At 47.1% G+C, this 25677-nt stretch overlaps 1 protein-coding gene across 2 annotated transcripts; it reads left to right on the top strand.

The window, feature by feature from the left end:
* The first annotated feature begins 9342 nt into the window (after positions 1–9342).
* On the top strand, positions 9343–14955 carry LOC117051651 (phospholipase A2 inhibitor subunit gamma B-like). 2 transcript variants are annotated; one of them, XM_033158226.1, is made up of 5 exons: positions 9343–9522; positions 11404–11520; positions 12419–12565; positions 13049–13186; positions 14449–14955. In XM_033158226.1, the coding sequence occupies exons 1-5, from the start codon at positions 9396–9398 to the stop codon at positions 14652–14654; spliced, it is 735 nt and encodes a 244-aa protein (XP_033014117.1). In that variant the 5' UTR covers positions 9343–9395; the 3' UTR covers positions 14655–14955. The 2 variants fall into 2 exon arrangements, with proteins under 2 accessions (XP_033014117.1, XP_033014118.1); XM_033158227.1 differs by having other exon boundaries at positions 9344–9522; positions 14698–14954.
* The last annotated feature ends 10722 nt before the right edge of the window (positions 14956–25677 follow it).

Below are 25677 nucleotides of genomic sequence, written 5' to 3'. Positions count from 1 at the left end.
TGCAACTTGCCTCCCCGCAGCTCTGGCCTCAATGATGGAGCCTGTTGCGGGCACATCTGGCTGTGCCCCCTCAGAAATTTGCATCTGGGCAGTGCTTTTTTTCTGTAAAAAATGTTCAGGGTACTCTCATTTTGACTCAAGGAAATCACCAAAATCGGGGGAAATAAATACAGTAAATGGACAAAAGTACAAAGATTAACAAAATGTTTAGGCGTATGCATACCCCTGCGTCCCCCCCCCGAAAAAAGCACTACACCTGGGGCTACAGCCCCCCTGCCCCCCACACTGCCCACTGGGGTTGAATACCCTGGAGATTCCAAATCTAAAAGGTTACCCTACATTCTGCCCTCAAATGAGTTCGCGTGGACCAGTAAGAAAGGAAACATAGGCCGCTTCCTTGACTTGAAGTGGCAAAATGATGAGGATGAGAGTGGGGCAAAGTGCCCGCTATGTATCTATTACATATTCAGTACCCAGCTCTAAATGGCTTGGGATCCCACTATCAACTACAGCAGGGGTCAGCAAACTTTTTCAGCAGGGGGCTGGTCCACTGTCCCTCAGACCTTGTGGGGGGCCGACTATATTTTGGAAAAAAAATATGAACGAATTCCTATGCCCCACGAATAACCCAGAGACTCATTTTAAATAAAAGGACACATTCTATTCATGTAAAAACATGCTGATTCCCGGACCGTCCGCAGGTCAGATTTAGAAAGCGATTGGGCCACATCCAGCCCCCGGGCCTTAGTTTGGGGACCCTGAACTACAGCAACCCTGTTGGTCACTTTATTCGTGGGAGCTGCTGCCCACTTGGCACTGACCCACAACCAGCCCCTCTTAGTGGTGGCAGGTTGCTCTCCCTGGTGAGGTGGCATCTGTTTCTCACAGTATTAACATTACGGAGGAAGTTAATGCCCACCTAGGGATTCGTTTAATGGCTGAAATATGTTATTCCATTGAAATCATTAGCTGAGAAATCATTAATGACGATACTTGAATGCGTTCCAGTCATTTTGCTTTGCTGTTTTGTTTTGGGTGTGTGTTTGTTTGTTTGTTTCCCAACCTGGATTCCTTTCAGGAGAAAGGTGGGCTAAGGATTTAATAAATATGGAATAGTGAAAATAGTGCAAGATAGGACAGCGGTCAGCCTTGAAGTCATATGCTATGATGGCAAAAGATGCTGAGGTGTCTGGTCAGCAGCTGTCCATCACTCGTGCCGGGCCCTGCATGCGTGTGTGATGTCACACACTGGAAGGAGGTCCAATGGGGCCCACCACAGCCATGGGGAGGCCCGACGAGGCCCGTTGCAGCCATGGGAAAGCCCAACGGGACCTGCCATAACTGCAGGGAGGCCCAACAGGGCCTGTTGTGGCCTTGGGAAGGCCTGGTGGAGCCCACCAGGGTGCAGAATATTGATGGGCCTGGCCTCCTCCTTTTAAATTTTGGAGGGGCCTCAGCCCCTGTGGCCTTGTGATGCCCCTGCTACCCACATTGAAGTTAAAGCTATCTCTTCTGTTTAAAATAACTTTCTTTCAATCCCTCCAGGACAAATTGCTTTTACGAAGAGTTGCTTCTCATCTGAACTGTGCAACAAAGGCCCCCTCATCTTCAACATGGGCTCATTGGGAACATCAATAACCGAGTCTCGTTGCTGTGGGGGAGATGCATGCAATACAACAAGACCTCTCAGTAGGTCACTGCGTGTCTCGTCCTTTCCTCACCCTTTTCATCGCTCGCTTGTTGCAACCTACTTACTGAGCAGTCATCCTGATCTTGTCAAGTTTCAGGAGAATTAGAATACATTGGCTATTTATTGCACTTTCATTCTGATTTGTCTGATGGGCAAATTTGCCTGATGATTTACTTCCCAGTGCATTTCCCAAATAAATCAGCTTTAGCTGGGCAACCTCAGATTGAATCCCACCCCAAAATAGCAGTAGTCTGGAATGTCCCATACACTTGTTGCCAACTTCCTGCTTTAGTTGGGAGCTGTTTCTGGGAACCTAAACCTCTGCTGCCTTGTGGGATATCTTCAGGGAAGAAGAGGCTAAGGGGTAAACCCTACACAAATCCAGAGTGGACTCCCTAAGATGGTTGGATGGCACATTGTACACCTCCTTCCAGCAACTCCTGCAGTCCACCTGGTGCCAAATGTATTGCTCTGCTCTGCTTTGGACCACATCAGCGAGGCCGAGGGTGTGTGTGTGTCCAGTCATCTGGGAAGCCCAGGACCTCTATGCACACTGCCTAGGCTTATGCCCTGGAGAGGTCAATTTGGGGCTGCTAATACAGTGGTTTGACTTCACCCTGGAAGGGTACTCCATTGCCTCTCGAGACAGACGGATGCCAAGAACAATAAGTTGGGTGTGTACAGTGGCAGACCTTGGGGCCCCAAATTTCTGTGGTGTGCTGTGTGATGTCAAAATTTGGCGTGCCCCCCCCCCAGCTCTTGCCTTCCATTCTAAAGTACATCATAATTATTGTTATGCATCCGCTGTAACTGAAGTGGTTACGCTTGCCTAAATTTGCCTCTGGTAAGTGGAAAAAAATGATGTTTGGCAGCATCAAAGTGCAACCTCTTTCTCATTTTTAGGAGGCTAGCTCTATGTACGTTTATATTACTATATTGTAGTTCTAATTTTTCAGTTAAAGCTTGTATCTGTTAGGGTTTCTTTGGTGAACCCTCTATATATTTCTCCAGCATCTGTGAGAATAGGAGCCACCTAGAAAGGGGCTGACGTTTCTGGTGAGATGGTTCCCCGTGTATGAAGCCAAAGATGGCCACAAGCATTCTGCTGTCCTATCAAACATGCCATATGAGGCACTTGCAGAATGGGAGGCACTTAAAAAGTAGCCTGTTGAAGGAAGTGCCTGATATTTGTAGTCTTCTTCCCAAACTCTTTGGCCGCACTGTTCTTCTTCCATCCCAAGTCTGATTGTCTCAGCTTTCTTTCAGAGCCAAGGAGGAACACCACACTGAATGGAAAGGAATGCTCAGTTTGCCCACCTGATGGAACTGAGTGCAAACCCATCCAATGTGCTGGAGATGAGACCAAATGCTTTGGGGTGTCTGAAACTACAAACAAAAGTAACTATAAATCACATATTAATATGAGGAGATGTTGGAGGGATGCGATTTGTGTGAATCTTGTGGCAGAATGGCCTGACTCACACCTAGGGTGTTCTCCAGAGAAGGCAATCAAGGCAGTTGTGGGAGGACAATCATAGACATTCTTTGAAGACAGTAAATCATCTAGACCCATGGTTCCCAACGTTGGGCACATGCCGCACAGGGGGGCAATTTGAAAATGAGTTATTAACAGTGAATGGCCTTTTAGGCTTCCTCCACGTGAATAGGAGTTCACTTTTTGAATAATAAGAATTATATGTCACAGTCTGGTTTCAGACCAGAGCCTTTGGTGTGGTGGCATCCACCCTTTGAAATGTGCTCCCAGTGTACATCAGGTAGGCACTTACAGCATTGCCGTTCTGGCGTCTGCTTAGAATCATAGAAATATAGAAGAGTTGGAAGGGACCCCAAAGCTCATCTAGTCCAACCCCTTGCAATGCAGGAATCTCAACTAAAGCATCCATGACAGGTGGCTTAAAAGTCGTTGCTTCCTCCAGGCTTTGCCTAAAGCACTGATCCAGCCATGTTTGATGCATTAAGCTGATATAGTGATTTGAAATGCATTTTGCAATTTTTTGTGATTCCTCCCTCTCCCTTCTGTTCTCCCCTCCACTCCCTCATCTAGCTTTGTACAAACACACACACACACACACACAGAGAGAGAGAGAGAGAGAGAGAGAGAGAGAGAGAGAGAGAGAGAGAGAGCTCACCACCCTTCTCTGCTTCGTGCAAGGGCAGGGCAATTGAAGTTCCTCAAGTACCTTAATTTTCTCCCCTTCTCCAGCATCCCACTTGTTGAATTTGGCTCCTGCCCAGGTTAGCCAGCCACTGTGTGCCCACTACACAAATGGAAGAAGAAGGAAATCACTGGGCACTGCCACTCTCCTTACACTGACTGTCATCTCTTCAATTCTCTCTGCAGAAGGACAAACCACCACCATCAAGGGCTGTGCAAATGAGCTTGCCTGCAAAGCAATGGAAATGGAAATGGACCACCTATTGCCTTTGGGCATGATCCAACCAGACAGCTCAACAAAATGCACAGATGGGGCAGCCAGTGCCACACCAGGATCGCTCAGACTCCTCTTCCCAGCCCTTAGTGGGCTGCTGCTGGTGAAGCTCCTTGCTTGATTCCCCAGTTGATGCTGAGATTGGAGAATCCGCTTTGATCTATTCCTCTTTGCTGCTTGCTTGAGACTATTATTAGGGCCACATGCAGATGCTGTAGAGCAGGAGTGGCCAACTCCCAAGAGACTGCGATCTACTCACAGAGTTAAAAACTGGCAGTGATCTACCCCCTTTTTGGGGGTTCAGGTCAAAGTTGTTGAGTTTTTTCAGGGAGGAGGTAAAATGTTGAGCTTTTTTAAAGGGAGCCACAGTTGTTCGGCTTCTTTGGGGAGAGCCAATGATCTACCAGTGATCTACCGCAGACGTCCAGAGATCTACCAGTAGATCACGATCTACCTGTTGGACATGCCTGCTGTAGAGCAAGGGCCAAACACAACTCTCCAGTCTTCTCTGTCTGGTCCTTGAGAGTCTTCCTTGGACACCTCCCTGCCCCCTGCCACTGACTGCCTCTTTCACCCACCTTGAAGACTTTTGGCTGCCTGGACTGTGTCTTTGTGCTCCAATGATGCTTCTAACTTGCCTGGTTGGAAGACAGAGATGGATGGCTGAGTGTGTGTGCACAAACTAGTCTCCTATGCAAAGGAGAACTGTACATTTGCTAGTTCGCCAACAGTTGCCTCTGGCTCTGCCTACCAAAGGCATGTGGCCTCCAGTAGGCTGTGCCAAAGGGAATGTAGCCCCTTGGATTGACAAGGGATTCCCATCCCCGTTGTAGAGCTCCCATAGCCCATAGTCTAAAACAGAGCTTTCCAAACACGCTAGTGTGTCAGTTGCAGTGTGTTGCCCGAATGCTCCCCACGCTCCTCCTGGGGCTGGAAAGGAGTTAGTTTAACCCCCAGTTTGTAAGTAAAATTGAATTACTGCTTTGAGAAATGATGCATGTCTAAAAATCTGTCACCAACATGAAAAGTTTGGAAAGCTCTGGTCTAGAAGCACATTTTTACATCTACTGCCCTCCAACAAGTGTAGTGTTGACTGAGGAAGGTCTGGGTTGGTTTCTTTACTGGCAGATGCCACTATTGGGCTGTGTCTGTACAGCTCTCCTGAGTCTCAAGCAGAGTTTTTTCCATGTTTGGATGTCTGCAAGTGGTTCTCTCCAAGCCTTATTTCACTTTTCTCTTTATGCTTTGCATTTGTTTGAAAACTGACGTTGCTTTACTACTTTGCTGCTTTGTCATTTTTAGCATGATGCATCGTTAATATATTAAAACCTGCTTGGGTGTTGGTGGTAAGAAAAGGTGGGCTAGGAATCCTTTCAATAAATAATAAAGGTAAAAAAAAGCTAAAGATAATTACAATAGGTATGTGAAAAGCACCTTTTCTCCAACTAACCACAAGTGTCCAGACACAGGACGGTATGAGTAAAAGGCTAGCTTTGAATATAATGCTAAGTTAAAACATGAACCTGCAATTCACTTACATAATGTTGCACCCCACCCTAATTTCTGAGTGGTGCGAGATATCAGGGGTCCAGGCTCTGTGTTTCCTTTGGAAATGAGACACAGCAGACTGTGGTGTCTTTATGATATATGGTTTATTTACACATATACACAAACTGAGTCTGGATGGAAAGAGTACGGAGCATTCACATTTCAAGAGGGTCTCTTGATCCTCCCATAAGTGTGGCAGGCTTGGATCTAAGAATATATCAGCCGTACTCTTTGTCTCCTTGTTGCAGCCCACATGGGGCTCTTTGACAACTTTCTTCATCTTTGTCACAGCTAAGAGCCTGAAAAGGATTTCTCCCCAGATTACAGGCAATGACTATTTCACAGGGGGAGGGGGTCCATTCCTAGACCCCATACATGTCGGCATGGCATGCATAAGCACTCTGCCCCGCCCCGCCCCCATTATGCCTCACCCAAAGGACCCATGCATCGGCAATCACACATCAATTAGATGTCGCTGCCTGTACATTATTCAAAATCTGAAATCCTAAACTAGAAGTTTTCAACTTTTTTGAGTCCACGGCTCCCTTGACCAACTACATTCTTTCTGCTGCACCCCTGTGGGGCCCAGGAGCCCAGTTATGTCACCCCTTGCCTGCAGAGCCAGCACCCTCTCACCCTTTTTCGAACACCCTCCCTTGTTGAGTGCTCCCTCAGCTTCCTCTCCCCTCCCCTCCCCTCTCCTTGGGAGTCCTCCGGGCTGCGGCTGCTGCCATTCCTGGTCTCTGAGCTGCCCCCCCTCCCAAAGAGAGGTGCCTTCTCACACTGCCCTATCGGGACCTGGGAATTGTCTGTGCATTCTCATCTTGTGTTGATTGCAGTAGTCATTGTATCACCATCCTGTTCATTGTTTTATTGTCCATTCTTAGCAGCAAGGGCTGGAGGACTGGCTGGCTGGGCTCCCTCGCCTGCTCGCTTGCTTACTCGGAGGCCCCACTTCAGCTCCTGGCAACCAGCACCCCCTGGCCAGCCCCAGAGGCACCATCCATCTGGGGAGCTTGTAGCCAGGGCTGCTGCAACAAACAGCTGCACAAGCCTTGGGGAGGCAGAGACATCAGAGGAGGGAGGGAAGGAAGAGGGACAGAGGCCAGTGTTGCCCACAGCACCCTTAACCATCATTCAAGGCACCCCAGGGTTGAAAACCACTGTCCTAAACCCTTTTTGTCTCTGGCCACTAACACACAGCTGGAAGAGGGGTGACACACACACACACACACACACACACACACACACACACCTTGCTGTCTGGGACTAAATGTCCCAATGACTCAGCCTTCATCAGTTGATTATCTCTTGAGGAAGAGGTACTGTGTTATTTCCAGCCTGAATCCCTGCTGGATGTGTGCAGTTTAACTCCCAAAACCTTGATTTAACTCCAGCTTTTATTGGACCCAGGAATTTAGGGTGTCTTGCACCTCACAAACTCATAACATCAGCAATCTATTTCCCCAAAAGAAGATCTCTCTGTGTGTTTGAAGGCATTCACAGACAGAAGGAGAGGAAGAACAATAGTAAACCACAGTCTCCAGGTGTTGGGGTAAGATTTCCCCCCACCAATCCTTTTTGGGGGTATAACATTTTTCTCCATCCCACCTCTTGTAAAGTAATGGCCTGCGTGATCTCTCCATTAACCTGCATGGGGTGGAGAGGAGGGCTGCGTCCCTGAACAGGGACCTGAGTGAATGCATGTTAAATTGCTTTGGTTATTTGCCTGTTTCACTATCGGCCTTATTGCCAAAGGTGACGTCATGTCCTTTAAAAGCAAGATTGTTACAATTAAACTATGGCAAGTTTCTTTCTGGAAGAAGAGCACATTGAAATGATTTTTCAGGCTTAATGAGGATTGTTTTGTGGAAGAATGGAAGACTTTTTCAGAATATTTAAAGCATTTTTTTATGGCATGGTGAATTCGCAAGCAGGATTTGAACCATGAGCAACAGAAGGAATGAGAGATTATTGTATGGTGGTTATTATATAAATGAGAGAAGATAGAGTGCTGCAAGGGGGAGAAATTAAAACACCATGGGAAACAGGATGGGGAGTCGGGGAGGGGGGTGTGAACAAAGAAAAACTTATGTTTTGGAGTGTACGTATATGTGAATGTAATAAGCAATGAAATGAGTTTTCATGCTTCTTTTCCAAAATGCTACATCACTTGGTGCTTTTCTATTACATGCTGGATCTTAAAAAGAGAGAGAAAGAGGGAAAGGGGGGAATAAAAGGGAAGTCTGGCATCCATCTCGGTAGGCCTTCCAAGATGGGTGGGCCTTGATATCTGCCCAACCATGTCAGACATCAAGGCCTATCAATCTTGTCAGGTGTTGCCACCAGGCGTTCCCCCACATCCAAGCCCAAAATTATTGCTGGAGAATGTTTGGATCAGCACCAGTAGATCCTTTCCATCTGGATGATGCTAAACATATTGCTTTAAAATGTTTTAAGTGCAGCCAAGCACTTTGCGATCTGAACAGTTCTCATCAGCTCTCACTGCCGTGCACTTACGGGCTGGACAATATCCAGGATGGTATCTGTTTCATAGTGTCTCCCCTGGCGGTACAGACATATGGGAGGTTGGCCCGGGCCAACGTTAAGAGGCTCTCAACTTTCACATTTTAAAATAACCCTGCAAACATCATAGACCTCAGTCCCCTGGGGAAATTCTGCAAGCCAAAGGCAAGTCTGAGAAGAATGACTTGCAACAGCAAAACCAGCAACTGTCCTGGAAAAACCGGGACATCCCATTTTGGACACTGTGCTTTTGTGCATTTTTGGGGATGTAATCTCTCTCTCACCCCCCCCCCCAGCACTATCTTCAGGGCTCTAATCCATATGTGAAAACTCTCTATTTGGGTTGAGATCAATGACCAGGGTTTCAGTATTTCTAGATACAACATATGGCTAATGTGTTAATAAGGGAACATGACCCTTTGAGAGAATGCATACCTTCTGAGATGTTTGTTATGTCCTCAAGATTAAAGGGTGTACAGTGGACGCTTGGGTTGTGAATGCAATCCGTGCACGAGGTGTGTTAGCAACCCGCAGCATTTGCAACCTGCACCACTGCATCTGCGCATGCGTGTGATGCAATTCAGCACTTCTGCGCATGTGCAAAGCACGATTTAGCGCTTCTGCTCATGCGCAAGCGCCGAAACCCAGAGGTAACTCGTTCTGGTCCTTTCGGGTTCGACGCGTCCGTATCCCAAAAACACGCAACCCACAGTGAGTGCAACCCGAGGTATGACTGTATAGGGAAAACTGTGAAGAATGCTGTCAGAATTAAATTCGAATCCAGATACTTATCAAGAGCAATGGCAGAAAGACAGACGTTACAATATTTCTGTTGTTGACTGGAGATGGATTTGGAACTTAGAGCACCATTAATTGTATGAACCTTAAATAAAACTCTTACGAAGGGGTAACTAAGATGGTATTTCACCCCATTAAGAATGACCCAAATTGTTAGGACTCAAATATATAGGAAAGGTTAATCTCACATCCATCTTGGAACCACTCCTGGGAACACAGGACTGGAACATGCTCAGTTCCAACCTTTTCTCAAGAAACGCTCTAGTCCTTTGGACACTAGGTGGCAACCACATAAATATATTTGATCGCAGGAGAACTCTTAGATGCCTCCTCCCTCTTTCTGGGAAGCGTTGGTCTGCAATAAACCAGTCCAGCTCTTTCAGATGCAAAGATCTTCTGCAGCAAGCAACAAATTTTCAAACCTGGCTCCGATTCTAGTCTCGAAACAGATGTCTGGTGCCATGAGCAGTGCTCTCCTCACTGGCCTCCTTTCTATTTTCATACCTGCAGGTAAGTGTTTTGTGATTCATGGTTGGTGGTGGTGGTGGTGGTGGGGCTCAGAGAGGTGCCATGCACGACCAAACTTTGGCTTGTATGTGCTGAGCAATGGGTCTCCTGCCCATTCCTCCACTTTTAAAACTTAAAAAAGAAAGAAAAAGGTTTGTATATAGTTCAGCTGGGCACGCTGAAATTCCCAGTGTGACCACAGGTGCTTGCTGCCATAATTTGCCCAGGGGCACTTGGTACCTTGATGACAATTTGGTTTGGGACCTTTGTGTGTCCCCGAGTCCCTGAAGCACTAAGAAATGGCCCTGATTCATGGGTCCCCAGCGTTCTGTTGCCTCTCTCAGGGCTCATTCTATAAAGCACGGGCCAGAGAAGTTTTCTGCTTGCCCCCGGCTTTCTAGACCCAGGTCCAAATGGTTTTTCGTTTGTCCCTCTGCTTTCCCTGGGAAAACCTGCTGTTTACTGTTGAATTGGAACAAACATCTACCTGCGCGGGGGGGGGGGATAATTATTCTGATTCAGTGGTAAACAGTGGGTTTTCCTGGGGGAAAGCTGTGTGGACCAGCGCTCAGAGTGGGAAAGCTGCGGGGGGGGGGCACAACAAGTGAAATAAGGACACACTCCATTCTCATGCCCTGTGAACAGAGCAAACAATATGAATCTTAAAACATAGGCGCTGCTGCAGAGCCCTGGTTTCGGTGTTGTTTCAAGTGCTCAAGTTATATATATCATTCATTGTTTTATTATTTGACAAGGATTGGAGCATAGGCTATTTCTGCTAGGGGTTACTTTTACTCTTAAGCATTTATTTATTTTTTGCTTTGTTATTAAGTTATTATGTTTTACTCAAAGTTGCCTTGGGAGGGTTCCAGCCGTTAAAGGCAGCCTATAAATATTTCAAATGCATTAGTGGAATAAACAATACTCACCTCCAGCTTCCTCCCAAATATCTTGCTTGTTGTATTGATTGATTCTGATTCCTAGCATTACTTTGCCTCTGAGTGCTCTGTTTTAAACAACCGACACATTCTGCTAGTGGACCTGAAGGTTTGCATATTGTTTTGCAAAGCATTTACATAGGATAGGTTTGCCTTTAAGTTTTCCCCATATTCCTAACCTAATCGTCACATCCCTTGCATGCAAAGCCGGTTACTGTGCTCCGTAAGTGAGGTTTCCTGGAGATGCCACCTTATCAAGACATTCATTCCACACAGTGTACAAATTGGGCCTTTAGTGTGGTGGTATCTGCCCCTTGGAATGCCTTCCCCTTGAATATTAAACAGGTGCCACTTCTGTTGTCTTTTTGGCACTTGCTGAAACCCTTACCCTTCCACCAAGTCTTTTCAGCTGAGATATTTCCCATCTGCATTGGAATTGTTTCTAAGTTTTTTTTGTTTTGTTTTTAAAAACTAATTCATCACTTGTTGTTTGACAGCCTGGGCTCCTTTGGGAAGAAGGGGAGGATATTTTAAAGAAGCTGACCTTCCAGTGTGGGAGAACCCACACTTCGAACCTTGCTTCTAATTCACATCAGTTGGGCTCCTTCACCGTACTCTTTTTGACACCTGCTAAAATGATTTCTGTTTCAATGAGCCTACCCAGAACCACAGAAAGTTGATTTGTGTTTCAATGTTTTGTTTTGTTCTTTTTTATAAAAAAAAACCTGTTGTGGATTTTAAATATTTTTGGAAGGTTTTAAAAAGTTGTTTTAAACTCTTTTTATTGTTTTATTCTTTTTGTAAACTGCTTTGAGGTGAGGTGTTTTTTTAAACAATCAAGTGGCTTATAAATTTGATGAAATAAAACAACTAATATAAATATAAATAAAATTTTCAGTGACAATTAAAAGAACCTGGCTGACACCTATGTTCCTTTTCCTTTAAGGGTTTTCCCTGGAGTGTTGGAGTTGTGAAACAACTGGAAGGAATTGCCAAGGGCAGAGGCAAACTTGCCCCATTGATTACGAAGAATGTGGTATCCTTCAGTTGCAGAGGTCATTCGGTAAGGGCAAAGGGCCTGAATTTGTGGGGAAAGCTTGCAATTGTTTCGACTTTTTTCTTCCGTGCACCTGGGCTGACTGGATCATGCAGGATAGCTACTCCTCGTCTGTGCCTTACATTCACAACAGTATCATACTGCTTTAAACAGACTTCTCTGAAACAATCCTGGGAACTGTAGTTCACTAAAGGAACTGAGAGCTGTTATGCTTGAACAGAGGACTTCCCCTGCTGTCCACCCCTAAATGTGTTCTGCAGTATCTCCCTGAGAATATTTTGGGAAGGGGCAGCCAGAGGCAGATTTAGGAGAGCGTGACTTCTTTGCTTGCACTGGGTGCTAAGCCAAGAGGGCGCCACAGGGGTTGCTGCCACAGTGATGTAGATCAGAAGACGAGAGGTGGTGGGGTTCCAAATTTTGGGACCACTGAAATTTGAGTGTCCAAAATCTGCCAGGGCATGTATCTGCCAAGGAAAGGTAACTCCCCCAATCACCCATCAAAATTGGTTCAAACTGCTATCTTTGTTGATTGTATTGATGGTGGCTTCTCTGTATTGTTGCTATTTTATTCTATTTGTATTGTTATTGTTAACTGCCTTGAACACCATTTGGTGGAAAGGCAGAGTACAAATATAGTGAATGAATACAAAATAATAACTGTGCAGCGGGAAGAGGCGGGGAAATCCAGCGGTGCTAACTGGGGTTGATGGGAGTTGTAGTCCAAACCATCTGGTGGACGCCAGATTGATGGACAAAAGTGGGCTCGATGGACCTAACCTTAGCCGCAACCAGGTTCATTATAACATTAGGACAACAAGATGTTGAGCTCCGTGGCCAGGAATTTTCTTGCACCAGATACTTCTCTGCTGTATCAAACATCGCCTCTCCTTTCCTCTCCCTACAGGACAAAATAAGCAGACCACTGTGAAGAACTGCACCCAATCTAACAACTGTGACAAAGAACTTGCAGTTTTCAATATGGGCAAGGGACGGACAATACTAGGCAAGATTTCGTGCTGCACAGCAGATGACTGCAAGAGCATTAACCCCTGTAGGTCACTTTGATGCCTCCTTATCTCTCCCTGCTTACCATATTTAAGTCTGGGGGTGGATGGTTACTATCCAATGTCTTCTTTCTTCCGCACACACCTTTTCCATTTTAATCCCACTGGGCTTGTATCAGTGAATGGCTTGATCCAGGGCTTGCCAAAGAGGTGCTTAAAGGCACTAATATGCCCTCCGGTACCTACTGGGGGGACCTCTCAAAACTCCACCATGCAGGAGAGGCTGTTTGCTGTTCCTCCTCAGTTCCTGCTTGTGCTGGCTTAACTTCTTGTTCCTTGAAGATACACCCTAAGACATGCCTGCATTTCAATGGGTACCAGTGGGCTGGACATCCATTCTGTTCTGAACAGAGGAGAGGTGCAAAGACCTTCTCTCTGTGTGACAATGGTACGCAAATGTCATAAATAATAACAATTTGGTTGCAAAGTCTTATTTTATCTCAGGTCTACCTGCCTCCTCTTTCTTGCAGTGCACCCTAGAAAAACCCCAGTTAACGGATTTAGATGCCCGTCTTGCTATTCTGTGCACGGTGTGTGTGTGGAAGAGTCTGTGGAATGTTCTGGAAATGAGCACTATTGCGCTCAGTTGTTTCAGATCCCAAGTACAGGTAAGTCATTCAGACGTGCTCAGGGTTATCTGATAAGAAACATCTCCCCTTCCCTGCTTCTTCTGTGTATTTTCAACTTTATACATGAACAGGGATTTGCTTGTTAAACCACTATGGGAATTAGTTACAGGTAGGTAGCCGTGTTGGTCTGCCATAGTCGAAACAAAATTAAAAACATTCCTTCCAGTAGCACCTTAGAGATCAACTAAGTTTGTTATTGGTATGAGCTTTCGTGGGCATGGCATCTGAAGAAGTGTCTGAATATCTGAATATGCACATGGAAGCTCATAGCAATAACAAACTTAGTTGGTCTCTAAGGTGCTACTGGAAGGAATTTTTTAATTTTGTTTCCACTATGGAAATTGTAGCACAGGGAAGTGGTGGGAATTCCCTCCTAACTATTCCCAGAATGGTTTAGCAAGCAACACTCTCTTCTCGGGGAACCCTGGAGATTGTAGCTTCATGAGGGGGAAAGCTCTCAGCACCCTTAACAAACTACAGTTCCCAGAATGTGGCCCGGGTCTCTTTTCGTATCCTTAGGTAGTTTTGACAGCAGCTTTCATATGCAATGGCCCACCAAGGGTTGCCCCCTGTCCCGTATCATACAGGATTTCCCTGTATTTCAATGTAAAATGCTATGTCCTGTAATGATACAGCTTTGTTCTGTATTTCAGGTCTTCTCTCTCTCTCTCTCTCTCTCTCTCTCTCTCTCTCTCTCTGCCATTAGGGAACCTCTTCAAATGCATGTGTTTGAAAGGGTGTGTGAACAGTCATGTATGTAAGCTCTGGGTAGCCAAGCACAGACAGATTTACAAATTCATGTGTATGTGTGTTTGCATGTGTGTGTACCAAATTCCAGAGGGGCCACCCTGTTAGGCTGCAAGAGATTGCAAGAGATTGCTTTGAAGTAACTTCAGCACTGGATGGAGAGAAAAAATTGTCCCCCAACCATTCCACCCTGCCCTGTTCCATATTTTGCCAAAGCAAAGGTGGCAACCCTTTATTCTAGGCCTCCTCTGTCCTAGCTTCTCTACTTCCTGCAGAGAATTAAGAATAGCATCAAAGAATTGTAGCATTGGAAGGGACCCCGGGGGTCATCTAGTCCAACCTCCTTCAATGCAGGAATCTTTTTGCTCAATGTGGGGCTCCAATCCATGACCCTGAGATCAAGAGTCTCATGTGAGCTATTGAGAGGGAGAAGAGTTTCAGGGCCCTTCCATTCTCCCAATGTTGACTGCCATCTCCTGCAATTCTCTTTTCAGGAGGGAACAGTGTGATTGTCATGAAGGGGTGTGCAAACAAGACTTTCTGTGATCAGATGGAGAAGTTTGCCTCTGCTGCCAGGATGAGGTTACTTGAGACGAGCCATTGTGTACTAGCCTCCGGAGCAGCTAGCATCATTCCAGAATTATTTGGACTTTTCCTCTCCAGCCATGCTGCGCTCCTGTTTGTGATGGGCCTTCTGTGATCCCTGGCATGATAAACCTGAGCAATTTCTCCTTTCTCCTCAGGCCTCATCCAGAACGTCGCCTTTTTTTGAAGAACGTAGTGCTAAGAGAATCAAATCTTCCAGGAAATATTTTCAAAAGAAAGAGCACTTCCTATGTTACATTATTATATTTTGGAAGGAGAACAGACACACGTGTAGCATTTATAATGGTGCAGTTGACGAGGAAACATTTTTGGAATTGTAATTCCTTTGCTGCTGTAGTTCAGCGATGGGGAACCTGAAGCCCTCCAGATATTGTTGGACAACAATACAAATGTTTATAAAAAATATTTATGGACTGCTATTTCATTTTTAAAAATCCACAAAGTGTGGAAAACCATACAGTAAAAACATATGGAAAAGTTAAAAATAGACACCAATTAACCACTGTGGAAAGCTGTATTCTTAATTGCCTGTGTAGGCCTGGGGGAATAGAAAGGTTTTCAGCAGGTGTATAAAAGTTGAAACAAAAGGCACCTGCTGAATTCTGTTGCAGTGTTCCACAAGGCTGGGCTGGTGATGTTATCAAGTGCACCTCACAAACTTGGGGAATGAGCAGCAACGCTCATGCAGATACAGAGGCGACAGGTTGCTGTGTGTCCCCCCCCCAAGACTGAGGGGCCCTGGCATGTGGTGTGCATGTGTGACATCATGCATGCGCCATGCTTGCATTGCTGCGCTGTTGGGAGGAGGCTGAGCACTCCAGAGGAGCTGGCTGCTGAAGCTGCAACGCATGATGTGTGTGATGTTGCATGTGCACGACATGCGGTGAACCCCCTCAACATGGAGGGGGCTCGGTCCACTTTCAACAAATATGGAGGGGGCCAAAGACACCTTGGGCCCCTAGAGATGGTGTGCCTGTGCAGGTGATCTCATTGCTTGAGCTGGGGATACAGTATACCTGTAAGGGTTCAAGCGATCCCTGAGGTGCCCTGGACCTAGGTTGATGGCAGGGTGGGGAGGGTGTCAGGAAGGAAGGAAGGAAGGAAGGACATAGCTGTCAACTTTTCCCTTTTCTTGTGAGGAATCCTATTCAGAATAAGGGAATTTCCCTTAAAAAAAGGGAAAAGTTGACAGCTATGAGGACCACCCAACTAACTAACTAACTAGTCACTGGGATGCTCTCTTAGGGACCATAGGATTGCACCTTTCATATATCTAATTGTCTGTCTGTCTGTCTGTCTGTCTGTCTGTCTGTCTATACCTAATCTCCACCCTATTCAAAAATAAAACTTCCTAGGCCTGTGTAATGAGAAAAAATGAGCCCCGATATAATGCGGGTATTTCTTTGCATGCTTGCCTGCCATAAAGCTGATTGTTGAAGTGCAGAGTTGCTTTTGCACAATAAATGACCATTACTGGCAATTTCTTTCAATCAAATGACTACATTGTAAATGTTAAGAGCGTACATCAGCTCTGCTTGTGGACTGGAATAATGATTTGATTTGATTTTTTTTTTTTGTATTTCTAGCCTACTTTGTAGTCAAATGAATTCCAAAGTGGCTTACAAACAATAAACAGTGTTCGATACTCCCATTGTTCTAGGCACATTTTGTGACAGGGAATTTCATTAGCGCGAGAGCTTTCTGAGCTCTGGGTGCAGATTTCAGATTAAAACTGCAGAGTGGAAGGAAAGGAGACCTTTTTCTGACTCCCCACTTCCATCTACTCTCTGAAGACTGGAGAAGAGACCCTTTTAAGAATATTGGGGGTGGGTGGGCAGGGTGGGCAGGGGAAGGACTAGACCATGTGAAAAATGAACATAATATTTTAGCAGCAGTTCATTCATTTTCAGCTTTGTATTCTTGTAACAAAAGTGCACCTAGACATTCCGTTCTTGCGCCCATAACCTACGTTTAAGGTGCCATTTAGCTCCTGGCTTTCATATCTCAGTTTCTAGTACTGACAATAAAAAATAGTAACAGAACAGAACATTGCAAGTACAGCATAAATCATGTAGGATTATTAACAAATCACCTGAAAAACAGTCACAATCTGTAAAACACCGTTAGCAAAGCAGCAACTGAAAAATAAGAGATAAATTGAGTTGATTTGGTTGTCTTTCAAAGTTTGTGTCTTTTTTTGGAGAGAGAAATGAAAGTTGTCCATGTGAGAATGTTGAACCAATTCATAATTCTGCACCACTGTGCTGCTGGTGGCACTGTGAAATAGACTTAATCGTGTTTATTGTCTATGGTGCAATGCCACCATTGTGATGAATCATGAAAGTGGATGAGAACTGGGGAAGCATTAAGTGCTATGCAGTACTTAAAAGCATTAAACAATTGTGAGGAGCCTTATCCAAATAGGAAATAGGATTTCCCCACGTCCCTAGAGACCTTTCATCAATGGTTCCCTGCTGTGGCTCTGAAATAAGCATTCAGTCCTGAGACTTCTTCTGTAGGGAGCTGTGGGGGTGGAGGGAAATAAAGATGGAAAATCTGCAGAGCATTATTGGTCTGAAATGGGATACAAGGTCAAGAATGGGTAGGTCACTAAGCTATTTCCCCTTTTTCCAGACTGTTGGCAGGCAGTGCCAAGGATACTTGATTTGCCCCGGGTACCTGCAACCCAGAGGCGTTTCTAGCCCCTTGGCTGCCCGGGGCGGTAAGCCAAGAGGCACCCCTGGGGGCAGGGCATCAAGCGTGTGCATGCGTCATGATGTCATGGCGCATGCACACGCCGCGACGCCCAGCCCCCAGGGGTGCCAGTGCGCGACCAGCCGCTGCACGAAGGGGTGCAGGGTGGCGGCTTTGAGAGTCTCTGTGGGCTGCAAAGACTCCTGAAGTCGCCACTTGGCGGTGGCACCCCTTCATGCAGTGGCTGTTCGTGCCTGCGTGAGCAGCTGCCGCACGAAGGGGTGCCAGGTGGCGGCCTCAGGAGACTCTGCAGCCCGCAGAGATACCCGAAGGCACCGCCCAGGATCCCTCGGCGGAGCGCAAGTCGGGGCATGGAGAGGGGCAAGTCGGTCACCCCCCCTCGCTGGCCCACCCCACTCCATGCCCCGGCTCCATAAGCCAGCCAGCAGCGGAGCTCAGCATAGAGGCAAGGGGCGGGCCAGCGAGGATGGGATGGCACCCCTCCTCGCTGGCCTGCCCCTTGCCTCCATGCCGCGGCGAAAAAAGCCGCTGGAAGGGGGGAATATTTTTGGTGCTGCCGGAGCAGAGCCGCAGGGGCGGCCAGCGAGGGGGGGTGACACCCCTCCTCGCTAGCCGCCCCTGCGGCTCCACCCCGGCAGTGCCGAAAATAGCCTAATTTTTTTTAATTTTTTTATTTTTAAAAAGCCCAGGGGGGCGGGGGCACCGCTGGAAGTGTCACCCCCAGCAGGGCTCTGCCCGGGGCGGCCCGCCCCCCCTTGCTACACCCCTGCTTGCAACCCATGCTACGCCACTTCCTCAATGGTCATCTAGTACAACCCTCTGCAATATAGAAATCACAGCTTAAGAATCCCTGATAGATGCTTTAAAACTTTCAATGAAGGAGAGTCCACCACTTTCTAAAGTAGTCAGTTCCACTGTCAACAGCTCAATTTCTAATCGTTAGTGGGAATCTCCTTTCTTGAAACTTGAATCCATCGGTCTGGGCCCTACACTCTGGAGTAGCTTAAGCAAAATGTTTCAATTTCCACCTTCTCTGATCTGCTCCGATGCGAATGAAGCAGTGGCTGCAGCGGCAGTTATAGAACGTCCAGGACAAAGTGAAGCATATGCCATAGCTCAGTGTTTTTCAACCACTGTTCCGCGGCACACTAGTGTGCCGCGAGATGTTGCCTGGTGTGCCGTGGGAAAAATTGAAAAATTACTTTATATATAGTCAATATAGGCACAGAGTTAATTTTTTTTAACATTTTCTAATGGTGGTGTGCCTCGTGATTTTTTTCATGAAACAAGTGTGCCTTTGCCCAAAAAAGGTTGAAAAACACTGCCATAGCTGATCTTCCAGGCTGAATGAACCTCAAGAGAGGATAATAGGACCTTAACTGCTGTGGTGTCCCAGCATTTTGGAGAGTCAGTTGAGATGGGAAGTCCTTAACATATTAAAGCAAAAGGTATTTTGTTAATTGATATATGGTATACATATATGTATACACAGGAGCACATCTATGCTCGTGCACACTCCCATACACCCCCCACAAGATGCCACACCATGTGACTGGATATCACATGCATTGCTCTGCCCAATTTTGTCTCTAGCCACTCCCACTACCGCTCATCAGGGAAGGTGACCATTAGATTTTTTTTTTTTTTAAAAAAAAAAGCTTCTCAACCCCTGTTCTCTAAAGGGACTTCCCAGATTCATGCTTCTGAAAGGCCTTGGACCTAGTGTGCTTGGAGCAATAGGCTTGTACCCACTGTTTGTCAAGGTTAGAGTAGAACTACTGAAATTAATGGCTATGAGAAACTTCCAGACAGTCTCTACAATAGCTGCATGGATGCTACTTGCCCAAAGATGGAAGGAGGACTAATCACCTACAAAAGAAGAATGGTTGATAAAGATGATAGACTATGTCAAAATTGCGAAAATGACTGGGAAAATCAGAGATCAAGAGGACAATAAATTTAATAAAGAATGGGGAAATTTTACAAGTTACTTGAAAGAACACTGTAAACAATTAAAAACATTGGCAGGGTTTAAAAAACAACAACACCTGCAATGAAGGGAGAATTAGGATAAAAACTGAGTTTTAAGAAAATATGGAGAATATGGTACGATGCAGTTTGAAAAGAATATCTAGGGAAACCATGGGAGGGAGAAGTTATGGGATTCTGAGAATCCTGTTTGTAAATTGATTACGATTTATGTGTTAAAAGTGAAAATGAATATTACAAACAAACAAACAAACAAACAAATGCAATGAAGAAAAATAATACAGGGGGCAAGGGAGAGAAACTTGCAGGCAGCCTCTGCTGAGCTCTCCCGGACACAAGCTGTAAATTGCTCCCTCTAGCGGCCAACATCTTTCCCAGAAATAGCTGTTATTCTAAAATAAGGGGCTCATCTGCATTCCATTTGCCTTGTTGCTTTCCCCCAGGAAAACCTGCAGCTTACCTCTGAATTGGAACATACGGCAATCAGGTTTTCAGCAGATGGCCATTTGTTCTGATTTAGAGCTAAGGAATGAGGGAAAGCAACAGGGCAAAGGCAAAAGCACAGGACAAGGGGGAAACCACTTGGATTAATGCTTTCTAGGCAGGGGACAAGCGGAAGTGAAGATCAGGAGTGGAGCAAGCACAGGGTGTTGTGGGTGGGCCGTCCCATGTTCCGCCCTGGAGGGGGTGACACTCGGGGCCCCACCCCCGTGATTGGTGACTCCAAACCGAGCCCAAAAACCTTAGTCGGCGCGCGGCTGGCTTGCTCACTCGCTGGCTCGGCCGCCGCATGCTTTCCACTTTTTTGGTGTTTTGGGGGCATGCGTGCGCGCTTTGCAAAGTTCTCCCTTCCTGCTGCTGGACCCTGGGCAGAGGCGAGGGGCGGGGCCCAGCAGCAGGAAGGGAGAGCGCACACTGGCCGAGTGAGCAAGCCAAGCCCCGGCAAAAACCTCGCTCGGCGCGTCAGGGCTCAGCTTGCTCTCTCGGCCGGCACGCGCTATCCCTTCCTGCTGCTGGGCCCTGGGCGGAGCCGCGGAGCCAAGGGGTGGGCCAGCGAGGGGCATCACGCCAGCCACAAGCATGACGCTGCCTCGCTGGCCCACCCCTCGGCTCCACGGCACATAGGCCATTCGTCCTGACGCATGCGTCGTGATGTCATGACGCACGACACACGCGTCAGGACGCATGCAAGCTGTGGAGCAATGTCCCGCCCCCAGGGGGTGCCTCCACATTTGCTGCCCCAGGCAGCCAAGCAGCTCCGTTCGCCATTGGTGAAGATAAACCCTAAGAGGGATACATGTGGAGTGGATATTGTCCAGTTTGGCCTCCTTTGTAAAGCTGCTATCGTTGTGATGATATCACTGCAATTTGGGCTGAGTCCCTTTAATGGGGTGGGAGAGGAGCAGGGCAGAGGGCAGGGAAAGTGTTTGGCTGCTCACATTCTCTTTCCAGAAAGCGTTTCTCTGCTTTGTTCTGTAGAATGGCCCCGGCATAGTCAGAGACAGAGACATCATTGCACCCCTGCAGTTTGAATATCAGCCCTGGGTGACAACCAGAATTATGAGCACTCCTCTGACTGTCTGTCTCCTTGCCATCTCCTTAGCTGTGGGTGAGCATGTTCGGCTCCTTGAGATGGGAGGTCTTTGAGTTTTTGTTTGTGTTTTTTTGGTTGGGAGTTGCTGACAATACCCAGCCTGTGTCAAATAGCATCGGCGGTGGCTTCTCCTCTCACCTGGCTCAGGAATGAACATCCCTGCTGGTGTCTTGCAGATGAAAATGGTGACATGCCTGTTCAACATGCCTATTTTCACACTAAATAATTTTGAGATGACATTTCTTGGCTGAGAACATCTGGCTGGGTCTCATCTCCCTCTTGTGGCCTGTTTTGAGTTCTGTTTTGCTTTTTTTGCTTTCTGACCTTTTAGTTCACCCTCCTCAAAAATGTACTTCAAATCTTGGGGTTCCGCAGAATATGCTGACACCTCCCTCTTGTTTCTCAGTGGCCCTATTCTTGCTCTGCAGCCATTACCCATCAACAACTGTGTTTGCTGTTAGAGGAAGTGACAAAGTCATTTTCTGGCTACAGAGGCCCCCAAGAAAGCTGCATTTAAAACAATGATGTTTAAAGGAAGCAAAGAAAGCCCGCTTTGGGCAGACTGGTGCTAAAAAGATGTTAAAAGTAATTCCATAATTCCATAATCTAGTTGGAGGGACACCATCTGCTTGGCTAAGAAGGCAGACTCCTGGCAGCAACCATTCCATCAGCTGAGGGACGAAGAGATGGGAAGCAGGGCTGCTCCATCAGTCCAGTTGAAAGACCAGCAACTTTTGGCTCCTTAATTATGATCCTTAAACTGTTTCCATCCCAGCTGGTCACCAAAAGAGCATGTAACTAAGAACAGGCAACTGAACCAGATTTACTTCTTCCTCCCCCCTTCCCATCTTTCTTTTCCTTTCGCATCATGTCTTTTCAACAGTGTCATGTAGGGTTGCCATATTTTGAAGAGCAAAAAAGAGGACACATTTGCTGACTTCTACTTTTAACTGTGGATCGCTAGGATGACTCTCATTTTACATACCCATGAACAAGAGGGTGTGTCTTGCAAAAAGAGGACATATGGCAACCCTAGATGGAGGGCAGGGGCCATCTTGTTTTTAACAGATCTATAAGCCACTCTGGAAGCATCTTTTGCCCAAGAGGAACAGGCTATTTTTTTAAATGAATCAATAAACTCAACAATGAAGAAGGCCATTTCTCCCAGTACCTCAGCATCAGAGGTGGGTTGTGTGATGGCCTGAGACTTGGGCTCGGACTCAGAACCGGAGGAGGCTCAGTCCACATTGGATCCTCTGCCGCAGGCATCAACTGAACCTAGTCTGGGGCCTGATCCTGAAGAGCCTTAATCTGCTCAGGTTCCTCTGCAACAAGCACCAGCTGGGATGAGTCAGGGGCCTGAGCCTGTCCTGACTCCAGGTGCTGAGAATACCTCATTGCCGTCAGCTGGGCCATCAGAGGCTGAGGTGGCCCCTGGGTCTAGTAACCCTCCAGCATCTCCTGAACTGCAGAGACTCAGGGCTGAGAGAAGGAGGGACCTGAGTACTCGCAGGAGGAGTGCTCGCCTTCAGGCGAGGCAGGGTGGTGAGTCATCGGGGGATTGGGACTGGCCATACCTCAGCAGAGATGAAAGGGCGGTCAGATCCCACCCCAAGTTGCAGGAGCAACATTGCTGCTTGCCAGATCCTGCCTGTGTTCCTGTTCCTGACCTCGCCTAGTTTCATGCCCTGCACCCTGCCTCAGCTTCATCGGACTGACCCCTCGTTGACTCCCTAGACTTTGGACTGGACCTAGACCTCGCCTCTTGGATTACCCTTGGACCAGCACAGGTTGGAACCCTGATAAAGGCCCTCTAGTTACTATGACAGTAGATAGGCAAATGCAAGCAGGTGTTCAATTAGGCTCTCAGGTCTAAGAACTCCGTGTCCCCTGCATTTTAGGGGATTCTACTTATGCTGGATGAGAGTTGTAGCAACAGTAGTGGGACCTGTGGTGGTGGTTCTGGAGCCTGGATGTTGGAGATGTAAATAGAAAGATGGACCACTTGTGCATCTAGCTCAATATTGACATATTGCCGAAGAGTGACTCTCCAGGGTTTCAGGCAGGGATATTTCCCTGCCCTACCTGAACCTGGGACCTTCAGAACAGATGTTCTACCACTGAGCTACAGCTTCTTCCCAAAGAGCCTGGATCGCTCTGTTGGTTAGAATGTGGTGCTGATAATGCCAAGGTTGCAGGTTCAATCCCTGTATGGGACAACTGTATATCCCTGCTATTGCAGGGTCCCTTTCCAACTCTACCAGTCTTTGATTCTATGAATTCAATCCCATGGATTTACTTTTTTAAAACCTACCTTTTATAGGTTTTATATAACTCCATAATTACAAATTGCATAAAAGCGCATATATATATATATATATATATATATATATATATATATATATGTCTTCTGTTTACCTAGGAAATTATATTTCCCCACATAATGAAATAAGCACAACATAGGTTTGGGTTTGAGATTTAATTGGGAACGTGTCATAAATAATGCCCCCCCCCTCCAAAACATTTTACTTTTTTACATGTGCAGCACCACACATGAAACAGCCTCCCCTTTTCCACTGGAAAATCCAAAATTTATCTTCTCCTATCTTATATATTTCAGTCTCCAGATACCCACTCTGCCCCCTGTCTAAGGGCGCTTGCCTATACATAAATCTGGCCCTGGACTCTGGCAATTTATGCTAATCTCTTAAGGAAGCCTGTTGAGCAAGCAGTGACCAAGAGGGAGGCTTTGCTACTTGGCGTATCTTTTTGTGCTATGTCGTGATCAAGCGCAGAGGAAGCCTCCTCGCTACCCGGGGCGGTGAACGGAGGCACCCCCTGGGGCGGAGCATCCTGACATTGCATCGTGATGTCCTTGCAAGCCGCTGAATGATCGTCGGCTCGTGGGGCTGCTGAGCGGGAGCGCATGCTCACTCTGTCGCCAGGCCGCCACCACTGCTCCCACGGTGACCATGCGAGCCGCTGAGCATGAAAAGCAACACGGTCTTATGCTGCCGTTGCGCTCAGCAGCCCCACGAGCTGCTGATCGCTGTGGGAGCAATGGCAGCGGCCCACGAGCTGCCCATAGTGGCGCTGGTGGATGGGCCCCAGATGGGCCGGGGGCGGCGCGGCCTTGCTCCGTGGCCAAGCAGGTTTGCAAGCAGGCTGCCTCGCTCCGCAGCTTCCTCGGGGCCCACCGGCGGGGCAGGGTGGGGTCGTCCCAAGTGTCACCCCCCTCCCCTGGAACCCAGGGCGCCCCGCCCCCTACGCCAAGGGCCTTCTGCCGGTTCCCTCACTGTGAGAAGCAAAGTTACAGGGAACCAGGCAGCAGCCTTCTCAGTAGTGGTGCCTGCCCTGTGGAACGCCCTCCCATCAGATGTCAAGGAAATAAGCAACTATCTTACTTTTAAAAGACATCTGAAGGCTCCCAGTACGTTTCCAAGCACAATTCAGCTGAACTTCTGAGAGATCCCTGCCCTGCTCCTGCTTGTTCGCAATTAGAAGCAGGATTGGGCAGCTCAGCTGGGGAGCACGAAGCCTCCACTCCACTTCTGAGAGATCCCCACCTTCACTCCAGCTTGCAACTCAAGTAGGAGTGGGATCGGGCAGCTCAGCTGAGGAGCACCTGGCTGCCTTCAGGTGGTGCAGGGGCTCTCAGCAACTGATCAGCCAGGCTGCCTTCACGGGGTTGTTGGGGAAATGAGGTGGAGCTGGGAGCTCCTTTAAACTTCTTCCTTGAGGGGAGTGCAGCCACGAACCCCTCAATGGAAAGTGCGATGGAGCCTGCACCTCACCAGCTGAGCAGCCCCGATCCAGCTCTTGTTCCCGTGCAAAACTGTGGCACCCAAAACAGAAGTAAAATTACAATATAAAAAACACAAGATACAGAATAAAATGAAGCTAGCTCGAGCCTGAGGTTTTCCTGCACAAACATTATTGAAACATTCTTAGTAGTGGGGTTGTGGTAGACGCAAGTTAAGTCCTGTTAAGAGCTGGCATCCACCTCAGTGGAGGCTGGGTTTCGACAGAACACAATTTCTTTCAGGAACTGGCTGCTAACACACCATTTGGGAGTTCCCTCCGAACAAAATGTTCTTGCTGACAAGCATATGTTGCTTCCACCTAAGCTGCTCATATTGTAACAAAATAAAGGGAGGTCTGAACTTAAGAATAAGCCAGTTTTTCATAATACAAAACTCAGGCCACATCTAAACTACACATCTAAACAGTTCTGGCTTCCCCCACAGAATTCTGGGAGCTGTTGTTTGTTAAGGGTGCTGAGCTTTGTTAGGAGACAACGGCTCCCCTTAATGAACTACAGTTCCCAGAGTTCTCTGGGAAAAACAGTTGTTAAACCACTCAGAGAAACATAGCTCCATGGGGGGAACATATGTCTCCTAGCAACTCTCTTAATGAACTACAGTTCCCAGAATTCTCTTGGGGGGGGTTCTGCTTTAAATGTATAATAAAGATGGGGCCTCAGTGGGAATAAGTCCCTTGATAATGAGTTTTGTTTCAGGACGGGAGAGTGCTGGAGTCCTGTCTAGTCATGTTGCATGGGATCAATTCCAATCTGTTACCTCCGAGGATGTGGACAGGCTGCTTGGATGACTGAAACTAGCCACCTGTCTCCTTGATCCTTGCCCCTCCTGGCTCATAAAAGCGAGCTGGGAAAGGCTCGGCAATGGGCTCTGTGGGGTGGTGAATGCTTCCCTCTGTGAAGGAGCCTTCCCAGACCCACTGAAAGAGGCAGTCATTAAACCGCTTCTTAAAAAAAAAAATCTTTAGACCCGGCCAATATGGCTAACTATCACCCAGT

Source organism: Lacerta agilis, chromosome 8 (assembly GCF_009819535.1).
Source record: "Lacerta agilis isolate rLacAgi1 chromosome 8, rLacAgi1.pri, whole genome shotgun sequence".
Classification (NCBI taxonomy): Eukaryota; Metazoa; Chordata; class Lepidosauria; order Squamata; family Lacertidae; genus Lacerta; species Lacerta agilis.
The sequence above is the reverse complement of the archived record's forward strand: the minus strand, read 5'-3'. Positions and strand labels throughout refer to the sequence as shown.